The sequence below is a fragment of the Mandrillus leucophaeus genome, unplaced genomic scaffold (genome assembly GCF_000951045.1).
Source record: "Mandrillus leucophaeus isolate KB7577 unplaced genomic scaffold, Mleu.le_1.0 Scaffold262, whole genome shotgun sequence".
Classification (NCBI taxonomy): Eukaryota; Metazoa; Chordata; class Mammalia; order Primates; family Cercopithecidae; genus Mandrillus; species Mandrillus leucophaeus.
Window position 1 is genome coordinate 1,718,961 of NW_012102721.1, and position 14,055 is coordinate 1,733,015.

Genomic DNA, 14,055 nt, shown 5'->3' on the forward strand with positions numbered 1-14,055 from the left:
CCAAAATAAAAAAATAAAGTCTTATGCTGTAAGTCTAAGAGAAAAAAGTACTATTTTAAATGAATAACGAAACTTTTAAATCACATTGGACTAGAAACAAAGTAAATAGTGGAAATTAGAGGAGACTGGCGATTGTTCTGTATTTACTTCTACACTGCACTATTAAGGACACAACACTGAAAACGCATTAAGTTTTCAAACTTTGATTCAATAAGAAAAATCATACTCTACCCAATACAGTTTTTCAAAAATTACCAATGTTAAAGCAAAGAAAAGCTAGAACTATGTTTTTATTTTAAAAAGCAATTTGTTATTCGCTCCTATTTAATACAATTTTGTAAATACTGTATATTTACAGCACAAAAGGCTTCAGCAGTACTTGAAACTCAAATATTCATTTGTTACTACATCACCTTACACCTCATAAAGCCACCTTCAGACTACTAATTAAGCTGTAAAAATACAATGTTTACCCAAGTTTCTCACATTGCATGTACCTGACAAAGACTTCATTTACTCTTTAATTTCAATGCAGCCATATTCAGGTAAAATATTTATCATTATCTATTACCTCTCCGGGGTGTTTCTTCACCATTTGAAAGTCCTCTTGGAGTAGCATCCTGATCGGCTCCCATTCTCTGATCTTGCTGCTGCTGCAACTGTCTTATCATTCCATCAAGAATACTCGATTCTGGGCTGCGTTCATCATTATCATTGGTTTGCAGGCTTATAATTTGTTCAATTACCTCTCCATCACCTACAAATTCAATTATTTAGTATATAATCATATAAAAGCAGAAAACAAAATTTAGTTAGGGTGCAAATTAAAATACATTAACAATGGTCAGAATTCCCATTTTTGAAAAATAACCAGTTTAAAAAGATACTCTACATGGTCACCAAGAAGTCAGAGAAAAGATTCAAAGCCAACAGAAGTCTTCCTGTAGAGGACGAAATACTACGAAAACCTCAAAGCAGCCCCTGAAATTCCTGCAAGTGGAAACATGGAAACATGTTTCTGTAAAACTTTATTATGCTGTTTCCACACTAATGCCCCTCACTATACTCGATATATTTCACTAAAATCTTATTCCCCAGAGTCTCTAACTGGAACAGAGCAACTATGGGTCATTTTCAATGTCAAGAAAATCCCTGAGATTTAATTTCTTCTCTATGTCTTAAGAAAGGGGAAATAAGGGAGGTAAGACCTTTTTTAAGCCTTCAACAGACAACTTTAGCTCTCCCCCTGCCCCAAGAGTCCTCGGAGAACAGTGAAATTGATGGTGGTCATTACATAAGCCTCTCCTACTAATCTCAAATTACTTTCTTAGGTATGTTTTTAGCATAGTTAGTACCCATCAATTCTTACTTCAAGTACAGAAATTTTTTGAGATGGAGTTTCACTCTTTTTGCCCAGGCTAGAGTGTAGTGGCGCCATTTCGGCTTACTGCAAGCTCCGCCTCCCAGGTTCAGGCCATCCTCCTGCCTCAACCTCCCGACTAGCTGGGACTACAGGCGGGCGCCACCATGTCTGGCTAATTTTTTGTATTTTTTTTTTTTTTAGTAGAGATGGGGTTTCACCATGTTAGCCAGGATGGTCTCGATCTCCTGACCTCGTGATTGGCCCACCTCAATCTCCCTAAGTGCTGGGATTACAGCTGGGGCGTGGTGGCTCGCACCTGTAATCCTACCACTTTTGGAGGCCAAGGCAGGTGGATCACTTGAGGTCAAGAGTTCAAGATCAGTCTCTACTGAAAATACAAAAAAAATTAGCCAGGCCTGGTGGCGCACACCTGTTAATCACAGCTACTCGGGAGGCTGAGTCTAGAGAACTGCCTGAACCCAGGAGGCAAAGGTTGCAGTGAGCCAAGATCATGCCACTGCACTCTAGCCTGGGTGACAGAGTCAAACTGCATCTCAAATAAATAAATAAATAGATAGATAGATAGATAGATAATTAAATAAAAAATAAAGGAGATTAATAAGGTAATAATCAAAAGGAATGCAAAAATATAACTTGCCACCATAAAAACATACAGAGAAACTGCGAAACCTCATATAGTATTATGGGATGGGCAAGGGGGGTCACATTTCCATTCTGCTAACTAAGACTCCCTTGCATATTACTGATAATGTCTTTGTTTTATTATGGAAACTCATGAAGAACTTAAAAGAGCTAAATGTCATATCTCATATTAACTTTGTCTTTAAAAATCAGTAACCTTTTATCACTCTCAAAAAATGAGTTGAAAAGGCAGTAGAGCCTTAATCTAAAAAGATAAGAAGACTTTCATTAGAATTGCTTATAACACAAAATTTCTAAGATTACAACATGATACTAAAGGGAAAACGGCAAAGATTTCTAATCGTCATAAACCAAAATAACCTAAGTCTATATAGCTTTCCTTTTTTTTTCTTTTTGGTAGAGACAAGGTCTTGCTATATTGCCCAGGCTGGTCTCGAACTCCTGAGCTCAAGCAATCCGCCTGCCTCAGCCTCCCAAAGTGCTAAGATTATAGGCGTGAGCCACTGCACTCAGCTTAACTTTTCTTTCATAGCACAGAACACTTAACTGTTAACTTCTCAAATATCACAATGTTAACTGTCTCTATGGAATAATACAATCGATACTGAAATACTGAAAGAGGGTTCTACCCATGAAAGCTTAACTGATAGAGGAAGTGGCCTTCTGCCATAAACAACTACAATACTGGAAAAAATATACATAAAACAAAAGCTTTCAGACATTGCACAACAGGCAGCACAAGACTGTGATCCCTGAGAGAAGGGGAACAATGGAGACAAACCCTTTGATTGCTCCAGATTACTGTCTGCAGGTAGTCTCCAAGTTACAGAACAAAAGACAGAACCCAAACAGCATCCACAGATCTAACTGAGTTGAGGAGACCGAGATGAGAGTTTGCTGGAAGAGGAAAGTTAAAATACGCAGGACTGAATATCAAAGGAGAGTGAACTGCACACAAAGCTCCAGAGATCTGTAGTGAGGTCCCATCAATTATCTGACTAAATACTGATACATGGCCGGGCATGGTGGCTCACGCCTGTAATCCCTGCACTTTGGGAGGCTGAGGCGGGCAGATTACCTGAGATCAGGAGTTCAAGACCAGACTGGTCAGCATGGTAAAACCTCATCTCTACTAAAAATACAAAAATTAGCCTGGAGTGGTGGCGCACACCTGCAGTCCCAGCTACTTGGGAAGCTGAGGCAGGGAAACTGCTTGAACCCGAGATAAGCCAAGATCACACCAACGAACTCCAGCCTGGACAACAGAGCAAGACACTGTCTCAAAAAAAAATTTTTTTAATTAACTACTGATATGTGTACGCATGGGGTAGAACTCCACTACTGAGGGGAAAACATAAAAAAGCAGTTGCGCAAAAAATTTGCAGAGCTCCCACAGGGCAGAAAATAGTTCAAGTTCCCAGGAGCCAGAATACACAGCAGAAGTGCTTTATGCACACTTCCAGTTTTAATATCTAGAATATTAAAAAGACATGTATTCAAATGCAGAGCAGTAAAGGATATAATAACTCCTATTATTTTGGTGCCACAACCAAGATTTGTGCTACACTTGCCAGAAGTTTATTTCTACCCACCTGTGATCCATCAGTACAAATGTCAACACTATAAAAAAATAAATATCTCAGTATTGTTATGAAGATGGCTGTGACCTTGCAGACTCCATAAAAGGTTGCAGATACACCTATGGACCTGCAAACCACACATTGACAATTTCTGCCCTAAAGCAATCATTACATACAAATAAACAGGTATTGCTAATAAGAAATTAGTGGAGGTCATATGGAACACAAAAAAATCACCAATCCCAAATAAGAAGAAAAAAAGAAAAAGGAAAAAGGCACAAAGAACGAAAAGAATATAGAGGGAACAAATAGGAATACTCTATGTTCGAACCCATACTATATGAACATTTAAGTGTAAACACTCTACACTTTCAATAGAGTACTTAATACTTAAATCCCAATTAAAAGACAAGTTATCAAATTTGATATATAAAGACACAGATCAGCTGGAAGAATTGACAAAAGATATACCATGACAATACTGATCCAAAAGAAGTTGAATTGGCTATATTAATATGAAACAAGACTCTTCAAAACAAAAAATATTTTCAGAAATACAGAGAAACATTTCATGAGAAAAGAATTATTTCATCCAGAAGACAAGCAATCCAAAATGTGTATGCACCTAATGAATGAGCTTTAAAATACATAAAGAACTGAGTAAACTGGAGAGAGAAATGACAAATTCCACGTGACAGTTGGATGTTTCAATCTGGATGATAGCCCCAAACTGGAAACAAACCTTTAACCATCAGTGAATGCAAAAACAAATGATGATATACCCATCTATTTCATGGGGCACTATCTGCCCCAATGAATAAACAGGAACAAACTACTGATACATGCAACAACACTAAGGAATCTCAAAAGCACCATACTAAGTCAAAGAAGCCAGACACAAAAGATTACACTTTGTGGCCAAGCGCGGTGGCTCACGCCTGTAATCCTAGCACTTTGGGAGGCCAAGGCAGGCAGATCATGAGGTCAAGAGATCAAGACCATCCTGGTCAACATGGCGAAACCCCATCTCTACTAAAAATACAAAAATTAGTTGGGTGTGGTAGCACAGGCCTATAGTCCCAGCTACTCAGGAGGCTGAAGTAGGAGAACCACTTCAACCCAGGAGGCAAGGTTGCAGTGAGCCAAGATTGTGCAACTGCACTCCAGCCTGCCAACAGAGCAAGACTCTGTCTCCTAAAAAAAAAAAAAAAAAAAAAAGATTACACTTTGTATATAAAACCCTCTTAAAGGACAAAATTAAAGTGACAGAAAATATAACGCTGTTTACAAGGGACTGAGAGAAAGGAGAGGACTGATTCCAAACAGGTCCTGGGGACTTTTGGGGGCGGTATAAATGTTTCATATCTTGATTGTGGTGGTGGTTACTTGATTATTTAACATCTGTCAAAACATATTTGACAGCCTGGGAAACATGGCAAAACTCTGTCTCTACTAAAAATACAAAAGTTAGCCAGATGTGTTGGCACACGCCTACAGTCCCAGCTACTCAGGAGGCTGAGGTAGGAGGATCACTTGACCCTGGGAGGCCAGAGGCTGCAGTCAACCAAGATCGCACCACTGCACTCCAGCCTGGGCAAATGAGTAAGACCCTGCCTCAAAAAATACACACACACACACACACACACACACACACACTCTCTCTCTCTCTTGAATTGTACACTTAAAATTGGTGAATTTTGTATATAAAGTACACTTCAATAAAATTAAAAATAACATTTGAAATAGCCAGCATATAGTAATCTACATTAGGTTTTAACTTTATATGTAGCTGGTGATTTAGTTTCAATAAATCCTCATCCAAAAACACAAATAGCATTTTTTCTTTAACATCTGTAGAGAAACGCTGCCCTGCTATTAACACAAAAAAGAACTTGGCACTTGGCTACGACAGAGAAAAGTACAAGACAAACCTGGAACACCCTACATCCAGAAAAGGAAAGAAGTGACTGAAAAAGTATAAGGGACTTGGGAAAGGGCAGTTTCAAAAGGCTCTGAGAGTCAAACCTAAGGATTATGTGAATAATATAACCCACTAACCACAGACAGAAGCCCATACTAAAATGTAATGAGCCTCATCAATAAATAAAGGGGTGAGCAATAGACAGTCATATGCAATGATACATATGACACAATGACGGAACAATGACAAAGTTAGAAAATAACCACTTTGTAGTATTCACAGTAACAACTGATTCAGGCAAAACTCATCAATGGGTCCTAAAACTTGAGTGTAAAGTTTGACAATGAACAGGTTATTGACATACCTCCCCACAAATTACCATTAATTACAAAGAGAAAAATATTAAGTTTATAGTGAAGAAACTTGGCAAACACCACATTAACCAAGGGTTCAAAAACAACATTACCAGTAATTAGACAAACCACAATCATAAGCATCCTGACAGGATGCTCTATTAAGACTAGAACATCATTTATGTTGTATTCTGTCAAAAATGCATAACTGGAACCTAACCAAGAGGAAGCAGACAAACCCAGATTGAGGCCTTCTACAAAATTCCTGACCTATAATCTTCAAATACATCAATATCATGGAAGTCAAAAACCGACAACCTGCTACAGATTAAAGGAAACGAAGGAACTATGACAACTAAATTTCATATTTCATATGTGGTCCCAAATTGGGAGAATTTTAAAAGCTATAAACAGACATTATTAGAATAACTGGAAATTTTTGGTTATACACTGCAGATTTGATAATATTATTTGAATGTAAAATGTCCTAATTGTCATAAGTGTCTATGGTTATGTAAGAGAATGTTGTTCTTATTTAGAGGTAAATGGTGCATGAGGTCCAGAAGTTAAATGGTTCAAAACAATACACAGATAAAAAAAAGATAAAACAAATATTGCAAAATATTAATAACTGGGGGATCTAAAGGGAAGGAAATTCTTTATATTATACTTTAAGATATTCACATACAACTTTAAAAAAAAAAAAAGGACTGCACTTACTTGTTGCCACATAGCCCAGCTGTGGAATCAAATGTTCATCTGCGGAATTTTCTCGGCCTGGTACTAATCTCTGATACTTGGTTGGATGAGGATTTCCATCTACATCTACCAAGAATGGTGGAGGCATAAGATGAGGAGCCTGCTGAGTTTGCTCATCTAAGACATAATTATTAGAATCTCTAATAAGTGGTCGATAGTCAGTATGGAAGAACATCTGATCAGGAATCTAGAAAAATGAAGTTCACAGGATGACATTTTAAGGTTCATACATATTAAAGGAAACAAATGTTAAACAGTTAATTAAAACTAGAAAAACAAGGAAATCAAATCAGTCAGCTAAACTGTCAGCTCATAACTACTACTTGCATGCGACAACAAAGTATTAAAAATGACCTTTTCATATGGCTTGCTGCATCCAAAACCAAATATCAGAAGATGCCCATGAGAATCTGTACAGGCAAAATGCTGTCCATCCTGTGAAAACTTACAGTCAAACACAGCTCCATGTCCTTGTCCTTCAATCTAGGAAACACAAAGAGGAAAAAGTTAGGACCAATTCTATGCAAGTGATTTGCTATGTAAACTTGTTTAATGTGGATAACCTGTGACAATATAACCCTTCTGAAAAAAAAATTTAAAAACAAATGTTTCAGCCTGGCATAGTGCCTCACACCTGTAATCCCAGCACTTTATGAGGTGGAAGCAGGTAGATTGCCTGAGCACAGGAGTTCGAGACCACCGTGGGCAACATGGTGAAACCCTGTCTCTACTAAAAATACAAAAAATTAGCCAGGCATGGTGGTGTGCATCTGTAGTCCCAGCTACTTGGGAGGCTGAAACACAAGAATCGTTTGAACCAAGGAGGCAGGGGTTGCAGTGAGCCAAGACTGCACCACTGTACTCCACTGCACTCCAGCCTGGGTGACAGAGTGAGACTCTGTAAAATAAAAATAAAAACAAATGTTTCATTAAGCATATACATCAATCACTAGTCCCAAAAAATAAAATTCATTTTAGATATAACTAGCCTAGAAAAAGGTCTTCAAAGTTCTTCTAAGCATTAGTTCTCCAAGTGCTCAAATGAAAGCTAACAACCGAATCCAAAGTGAAGGCTTCTTTTACTTCTTATAAATAATTTCATAAATTTTTGTCTTATATATAATAAAAGGATAATAAGCTACAAGATAAATGAATGAAGATTAAGAAAATTTGGTATTCGTGAACTAAAATGAACACTTCCCTAGATTTTAAGGAGGGCTCTAATTCAGCTCACCAAGATGACTAAGCACCATGCAAAATTTGGCAATGCTGCCAGATCTCAAGCCTATATATGGAAAAGCCCACAGTCACAATTACCTGAACTTCAAACTGCCAGAGATTTCAGAAAGGATGCTCTAAATCTATCATGAGTGTAACCTTAAATAGATTATTTTTATACTGTTTTATTCTTCCTTTTAAACTGTAAAGTCTATTAGTTTAATACTATCAATTTATAGTTGTTAGTTATTTGTTTAACTCTGCAGGGTAGAGCTATACATGTTTTTTGTCTGCACCTTTAACTTTCCAGTAACTAAACATTGTGTGTTCAGTGTTGGAAAAATGAGACATCTACTCAGTAAGTGCCAGAACAAACTCACGTCCACACCCAAATAAGTCACTGCTTGAATAGTGATACCTCACTATTGCTGCACATGAATGGATGCCAATTATCGAACGTGGAAAAAATAAAGTTACTCGGATATTCAGAGGATTGCTGAATAAGATGTGCATATTAATTCATATTCTCTTAACATAAAAAGGAGGCCGGGCGCGATGGCTCAAGCCTGTAATCCCAGCACTTTGGGAGGCCGAGGCGGGTGGATCACAAGGTCAGGAGATCGAGATCATCCTGGCTAACATGGTGAAACCCCGTCTCTACTAAAAATACAAAAAACTAGCCGGGCGTGGTGGCGGGCGCCTGTAGTCCCAGCTACTCGGAGGCTGAGGCGGGAGAATGGTGTGAACCCGGGAGGTGGAGCTTGCAGTGAGTCGAGATTGCGCCACTGCACTCCAGCCTGGGCCACACAGCAAGACTCTGTCTCAAAAAAAAAAAAAAAAAAGGAAAAAATTGTGTTTCTGTATATATATATTTTTTTCCTCCAACTGATCATTAAAACATAGGAACACGGATTCATCCACATGGTCCTTCCAGGAGCCACCTGTGCCACAGCACAACCTGCGCCTGTGTACCACTTTGCATCCCTGGCCTGGGACCGTCAGTCAGTTAAAGCAGACACTGGTGGAGAGGGAGTGGCAAAATCTCAAAGCTGGCAAGCTGAAGATGGTGGCAGCAACTCTTCCCGTCGTACACGTGGACTTAACTGCACCAAAAGAATACTTGCTGAGATGAAAGTTTTCTCAAGTGGGCAAACCTATTTAAGCAGAGCAAGGAAAACGGGGATTCACTTGTAATTTGAAGCGTCCTATACAATGATTCCTGACAAAATGCAACCTGCAACTGTGTCTGAGAAAAATGTCACATTAAAGTTTATTATGTATTCATGAAATATTGTTGCTATTAGTAACTGACAACTCTATTTAGTTTATCTAGAATTAGGAATTATGAGCCTCTCAGCTGAGCAGTAAGGAAATGTCAATAAACAAGGCCAATGTTCGCTATGCAACTGGAAAGATTATTGTTGCCCACGTGAAGTTTTCTCAGATTATTGTTTGGCATGGAATTTTTCCGCTAATATTCTGCTCAAAGCCTAAATTAATGTAGTTTTTGTTTTGAGGAGTTAAATTCAGGATGTAATATTAGTTCTGAGTTTCAAAGGATAGTTAAGGTAATGGATGTTATCCTATGGATTTTAAAACGATAGAAAAATTGTACGAGAATGCTTAGTTCTTTTTCCAATAATTTGAACACACAGAAACACAGCTTTCAGAGATGCCTAATCGTGTATTTGTACTTTGGTCATACTATTTGAAATGTTTTAGAACGCATTTAATCAAAGGTCTAAGAACCTGAGACTCAAAGGTCTAAGAATTCATCAATAGGATGCTACTACACTGCACCTAAAATACATTACACAGGCCAGGCACAGTGGCTCACGCCTGTCATCCCAGCACTTTGGAAGGCCAAGGCAGGCAATCACAAGATCAGGAGATTGAGACCACCCTGGCTAACACGGCGAAATCCCATCTCTACTGAAAATACAAAAACAAAATGAGCCGGGCGTGGTGGCAGGCACCCGTAATCCCAGCTACTCAGGAAGCTGAGGTGAGAGAATAGCATGAACCCGGGAGGCGGAGCCTGCAGTAAACTGAGATCGCGCCACTGCACTCCAGCCTGGGTGACAGAGCGAGACTCTGTCTCAAAAAAAAAAAAAAGTACACTTTGAATTGTAACTCAGTATAAGCTGAAGAGTAAACTCACAAAATGTCTCACACATATAAAGCCTTAGAAATGCTAAAACCCTTTTACACAATAATTCCTTCAGAATTTATCTCAGGGAAATAATCATGTACAAGGCTATTCAAAGTGTCATACATATTTTAGAAACCACTTAAGTACTCAACAATAGAAATTGTGTAAAAGTTAACTTTCTTCTGAGACAGGATGAATTTATACTCAAAAATACATCCATAAATTCTTTAAAAATAAAAATTTCAAAAAAAGATTTTTACATGAAATAAGATTACAAAACTACGTGCAAGCACATTTACCCATGTAACCAACCTGCACATCCTGCACATAGCAGGTAGCCCCTGAACTTAAAAGTTGGAGGAGGAAAAAAAAAATACCACTGTATGCAAAGATGCCAACTAATAAATATGGAAGGAATGATGCCACTGGAAAATCTTCAATGGATCCAATATTTGTGGGTAAAAATTTAATAAGAAACAGGTTATTTAGATTAGTCTCAAAAGAGCTAGTAAAAAAATTAGTTCAATAATTATATTGGGAGGCCAAGGCAGGTGATCACCTGAAGTCAGGAGTTCAAGACCAGCCTGGCCAACATGGTGAAACCCTGTCTCTACTAAAAATACAAAAAATTAGCTGGGTGTGGTGGCAGGTGCCTGTAATCCCAGCTACTCGGGAGGCTGAGGCAGGAGAATCGCTTGAACCCAGGAGGTGGAGGTTGCAGTGAGCCCAGATCACACCATTGCACTCCAGCCTGGGGAACAAGCAGAACTCCATCTCCAAAAAAAAAAACAGAAAATTATCACCATAATAAGGGGACAAATAAACACCACGTGCCTCCTAACATGATTCATGAAGGACACAATATCATTTATGTTTTACTTCATTTAAAAAACTGTAACAATCTAATCATGAAAAAATATCAGACAAAACTGAGAACACTCTGTAATAATACTTGCTAATATTCAACAAAAGTTAAAGGCCAATGAAGACGAAAAACAAAAAAGGCTGAGAGGGGCCTGATGATAATTAAAGAAAACTAGAGGCCGGGCGCAGTGGCTCACGCCTGTAATCCCAGCACTTTGGGAGGCCAAGGCGGGCAGATCAAGAAGTCAGGAGATCAAGACCATCCTGGCTAACACAGTGAAACCCCGTCTCTACTAAAAAATACAAAAAAATTAGCCAGGCGTGGTGGTGGGTGCCTGTAGTTCCAGCTACTTGAGAGGCTAAGGCAGGAGAATGGCGTGAACCCGGGAGGCAGAGCTTGCAGTGAGCTGAGATCGCGCCACTGCACTCCAGCCTGGGCGATAGAGCGAGACTCCGTCTCAAAAAGAAAAAAAATAGAAAAGAAAAGAAAAAAAAGAAAACTAGAAAGATACAACCACTTAAACACAATGCATGAGCTTGAACTGGATTCTGGTCCACGGAGCAAAATGTATCTAAAAAGATGTTACTGAGACAACACAAAAAAATTTGAATATAGACCTGACTAGATAATGCTATTTTATAAATGTTAAATTTCCTGATTAGTAACTATAATTATGATTATGTGAAGAAGTTCTAAAAAGATACAGTAGTATCCTCATTTGGTTCTAGAATACACGTATGCAAACTTTTTTTCTATTTTTTTTTTTTAAGAATATACCTGTGCAAAAAGAAAAAGGTTATAATGTTTTATTTCTAGATCAACCATCTTGGGAGTTTTCTTTTTTAAGAGAGTGTCTCACTACATTGCCCAGGCTGGTGTTGAACTCCTAGGCTCAAGCAATCCTCCTGCCTCAGCCTCCCAAAGTGCTGGAAGTTCAGAGTCACCACACCCAGCCCAGGGTTACTAAAACTCCAGTAATCAAATACTGTAATATTTGGTTAATATTGAATATTAATAATGTCATTTTATTATTTTATGTTACCATTTTTATATTTCTATTTGTTATCAAATATTTCAATAAATCCAAGTAGTGAAAAAGTTTTTATAATTGCCATAATTTTACCAATTTAAACCATACAGGCACACAAAATGCTGAACAAGTAACTTAAAAATGTCTCCCTCATATAAATCAGTCATACAGAGAATGTCACGTATGTATGTATATACATGTAACTGTCAAATATTTAGCAGGCTTTGAATATGCTGATTTGTAAAAACACACTGCCAAAACAAGCAGATCAATTTCTGGCTAAGCCTTGTAACCCAAACACTCTAAACAAATTCAAGCATGTATCAAGGTACATCTCACTTCACTTACCATATTAAAATAATGTTTCATCTTGGTACCTTTTGTAATATCCCATATAAATATGCTGCCATCGTGTCCTGCAGATAACATAATTCTGGAATCAAAGGGATGCGTCTCCAGAACAAATACTTCATCAGCATGTCCCTTTAACAAAATCGTAACATTAAGGAGGGTTTACAAGTTACAAATTGAAAATTTAAAAATACATACTGTTACAGCATATACTTTTAAAAATGTATTAGACAATAATTTATAATTATAAAAATTTCTAATCATTTCATAGTTTACATGAAAGAAACTTGTTCAGTATATTATTTTTATAGCTTCAAAATTAAAATCATAGTTCAAAAAATCTCATTTGTTACACTGTACCAGAAACTACCTACCAGTAAGTTATGAAGCAGTTGTCCAGTGTAAGAATTCCACACTTTGAGGACATGATCATTCACAGCTGTGACAACAATGCTATCATTCTGATTCCAAGCTATCATTGTTACTTTAGGTTTCATAAACCTTTCCTCTTCCGAAGATAAATCCCTAACAAAAAAATACACAACATGTAAACTTATTTAGATGGTCGGCTATACAATGTATACAATCCTTCATCAATACAAAAATAAAGAAATCCAACCCATGTGCCTATCTCGTCAACCCTACAGTGAGTTCATCACAACTGACCCAGAACAGATTTTCTAGAAACAGTTTAGGGCAAAACCTGAAGAAGGAAGGGATAATTTAGAAATAGTACAGAGACTGAATAAGCGCAGATTTTAGGACACCATTACTGCTTATGAAAGCAATGCTTTTTCTCCCTATTTCTTTCCTATTATTTCCTTCCTCTGAATACAAATCTATTGCTAACACTTACTTTCAACTGTTTCTCTCCATAGAAGACAAAAAAATTTTAGGAACACAAAAATACGTTAACTCATATTCATATCCCCAATGTTTAGAAAAATAACTGACACACAGACGTTCAATCTGAACTGCAAATGGGACTATTCTCATCTCTTTATACAACTTTCCTATAGTCTACTCCTATAGGCCCCTTGGCAAGAATGGTCTTGGATACACATGCCTGGAATGTTTTTCATCCTTTATAAAAGTGTTATGGAGGGCCAGGAGCAGTGGCTCACGACTATAATCCCAGCATCTTGGGAGACCGAGGCAGGCAGATCACGAGGTCAGCAGTTTGAGACCAGCCTGGCCAACATGGTGAAATCCCATCTCTACTAAAAATACAAAAATCAGCCTGGTGTGGTAGCACACACTTGTATTCCCAGCTACTCAGAAGGCTGAGGCAGGAGAATCGTTTGAACCTGGGAGGCAGAGTCTGCAGTGAGCCAAGACCGCACCATTGCACCCAGCCTGGGTGACAGAGCAAGACTAGGTCTCAAAAAAAAAAAAGCTATATGCAAAGGGTCTCTGTATTATAGCAGTCAACAGTGAGGTAGGGAAGGCCTAAAGGTACTGAAATAATAGAATATGTTTTAAGAAATTACAAGCATCAGCCAGGCACGGTGGCTCACGCCTGTAATCCCAGCATTCTGAGAGGCTGAAGCAGGCGGGTAATGAGGTCAGGAGATCGAGACCATCCTGGCTGACACGGTGAAACCCCATCTCTACTAAAAATACGAAAACAAAAAACAAAAACAAAATTAGCCAGGCGTGGTGGTGGGCGCCTGTAGTCCCAACTACTAGGGAGGCTGAGGCAGGAGGATGGTGTGAACCCAGGAGGTGGAGCTTACAGTGAGCCAAGATTGCACCACTGCACTCCTGCCTGGGTGACAGAGCAAGACTCTGTCTCAAAAA

At 38.3% G+C, this 14,055-nt stretch overlaps 1 protein-coding gene across 1 annotated transcript in view; it reads right to left on the reverse strand.

Moving 5' to 3' along the window:
- BRWD1 (bromodomain and WD repeat domain containing 1) overlaps positions 1–14,055 on the reverse strand; it is a 119,322-nt gene that overhangs the window by 75,754 nt on the left and 29,513 nt on the right. The window contains exons 10-14 of the mRNA XM_011984167.1: positions 12,630–12,780; positions 12,253–12,387; positions 6,994–7,122; positions 6,601–6,826; positions 572–757 (exon numbers count right to left, since the gene is read on the reverse strand). Of these exons, the coding sequence (XP_011839557.1) occupies positions 572–757; positions 6,601–6,826; positions 6,994–7,122; positions 12,253–12,387; positions 12,630–12,780 (827 nt within the window). The remainder of the gene's footprint in view (positions 1–571; positions 758–6,600; positions 6,827–6,993; positions 7,123–12,252; positions 12,388–12,629; positions 12,781–14,055) is intronic.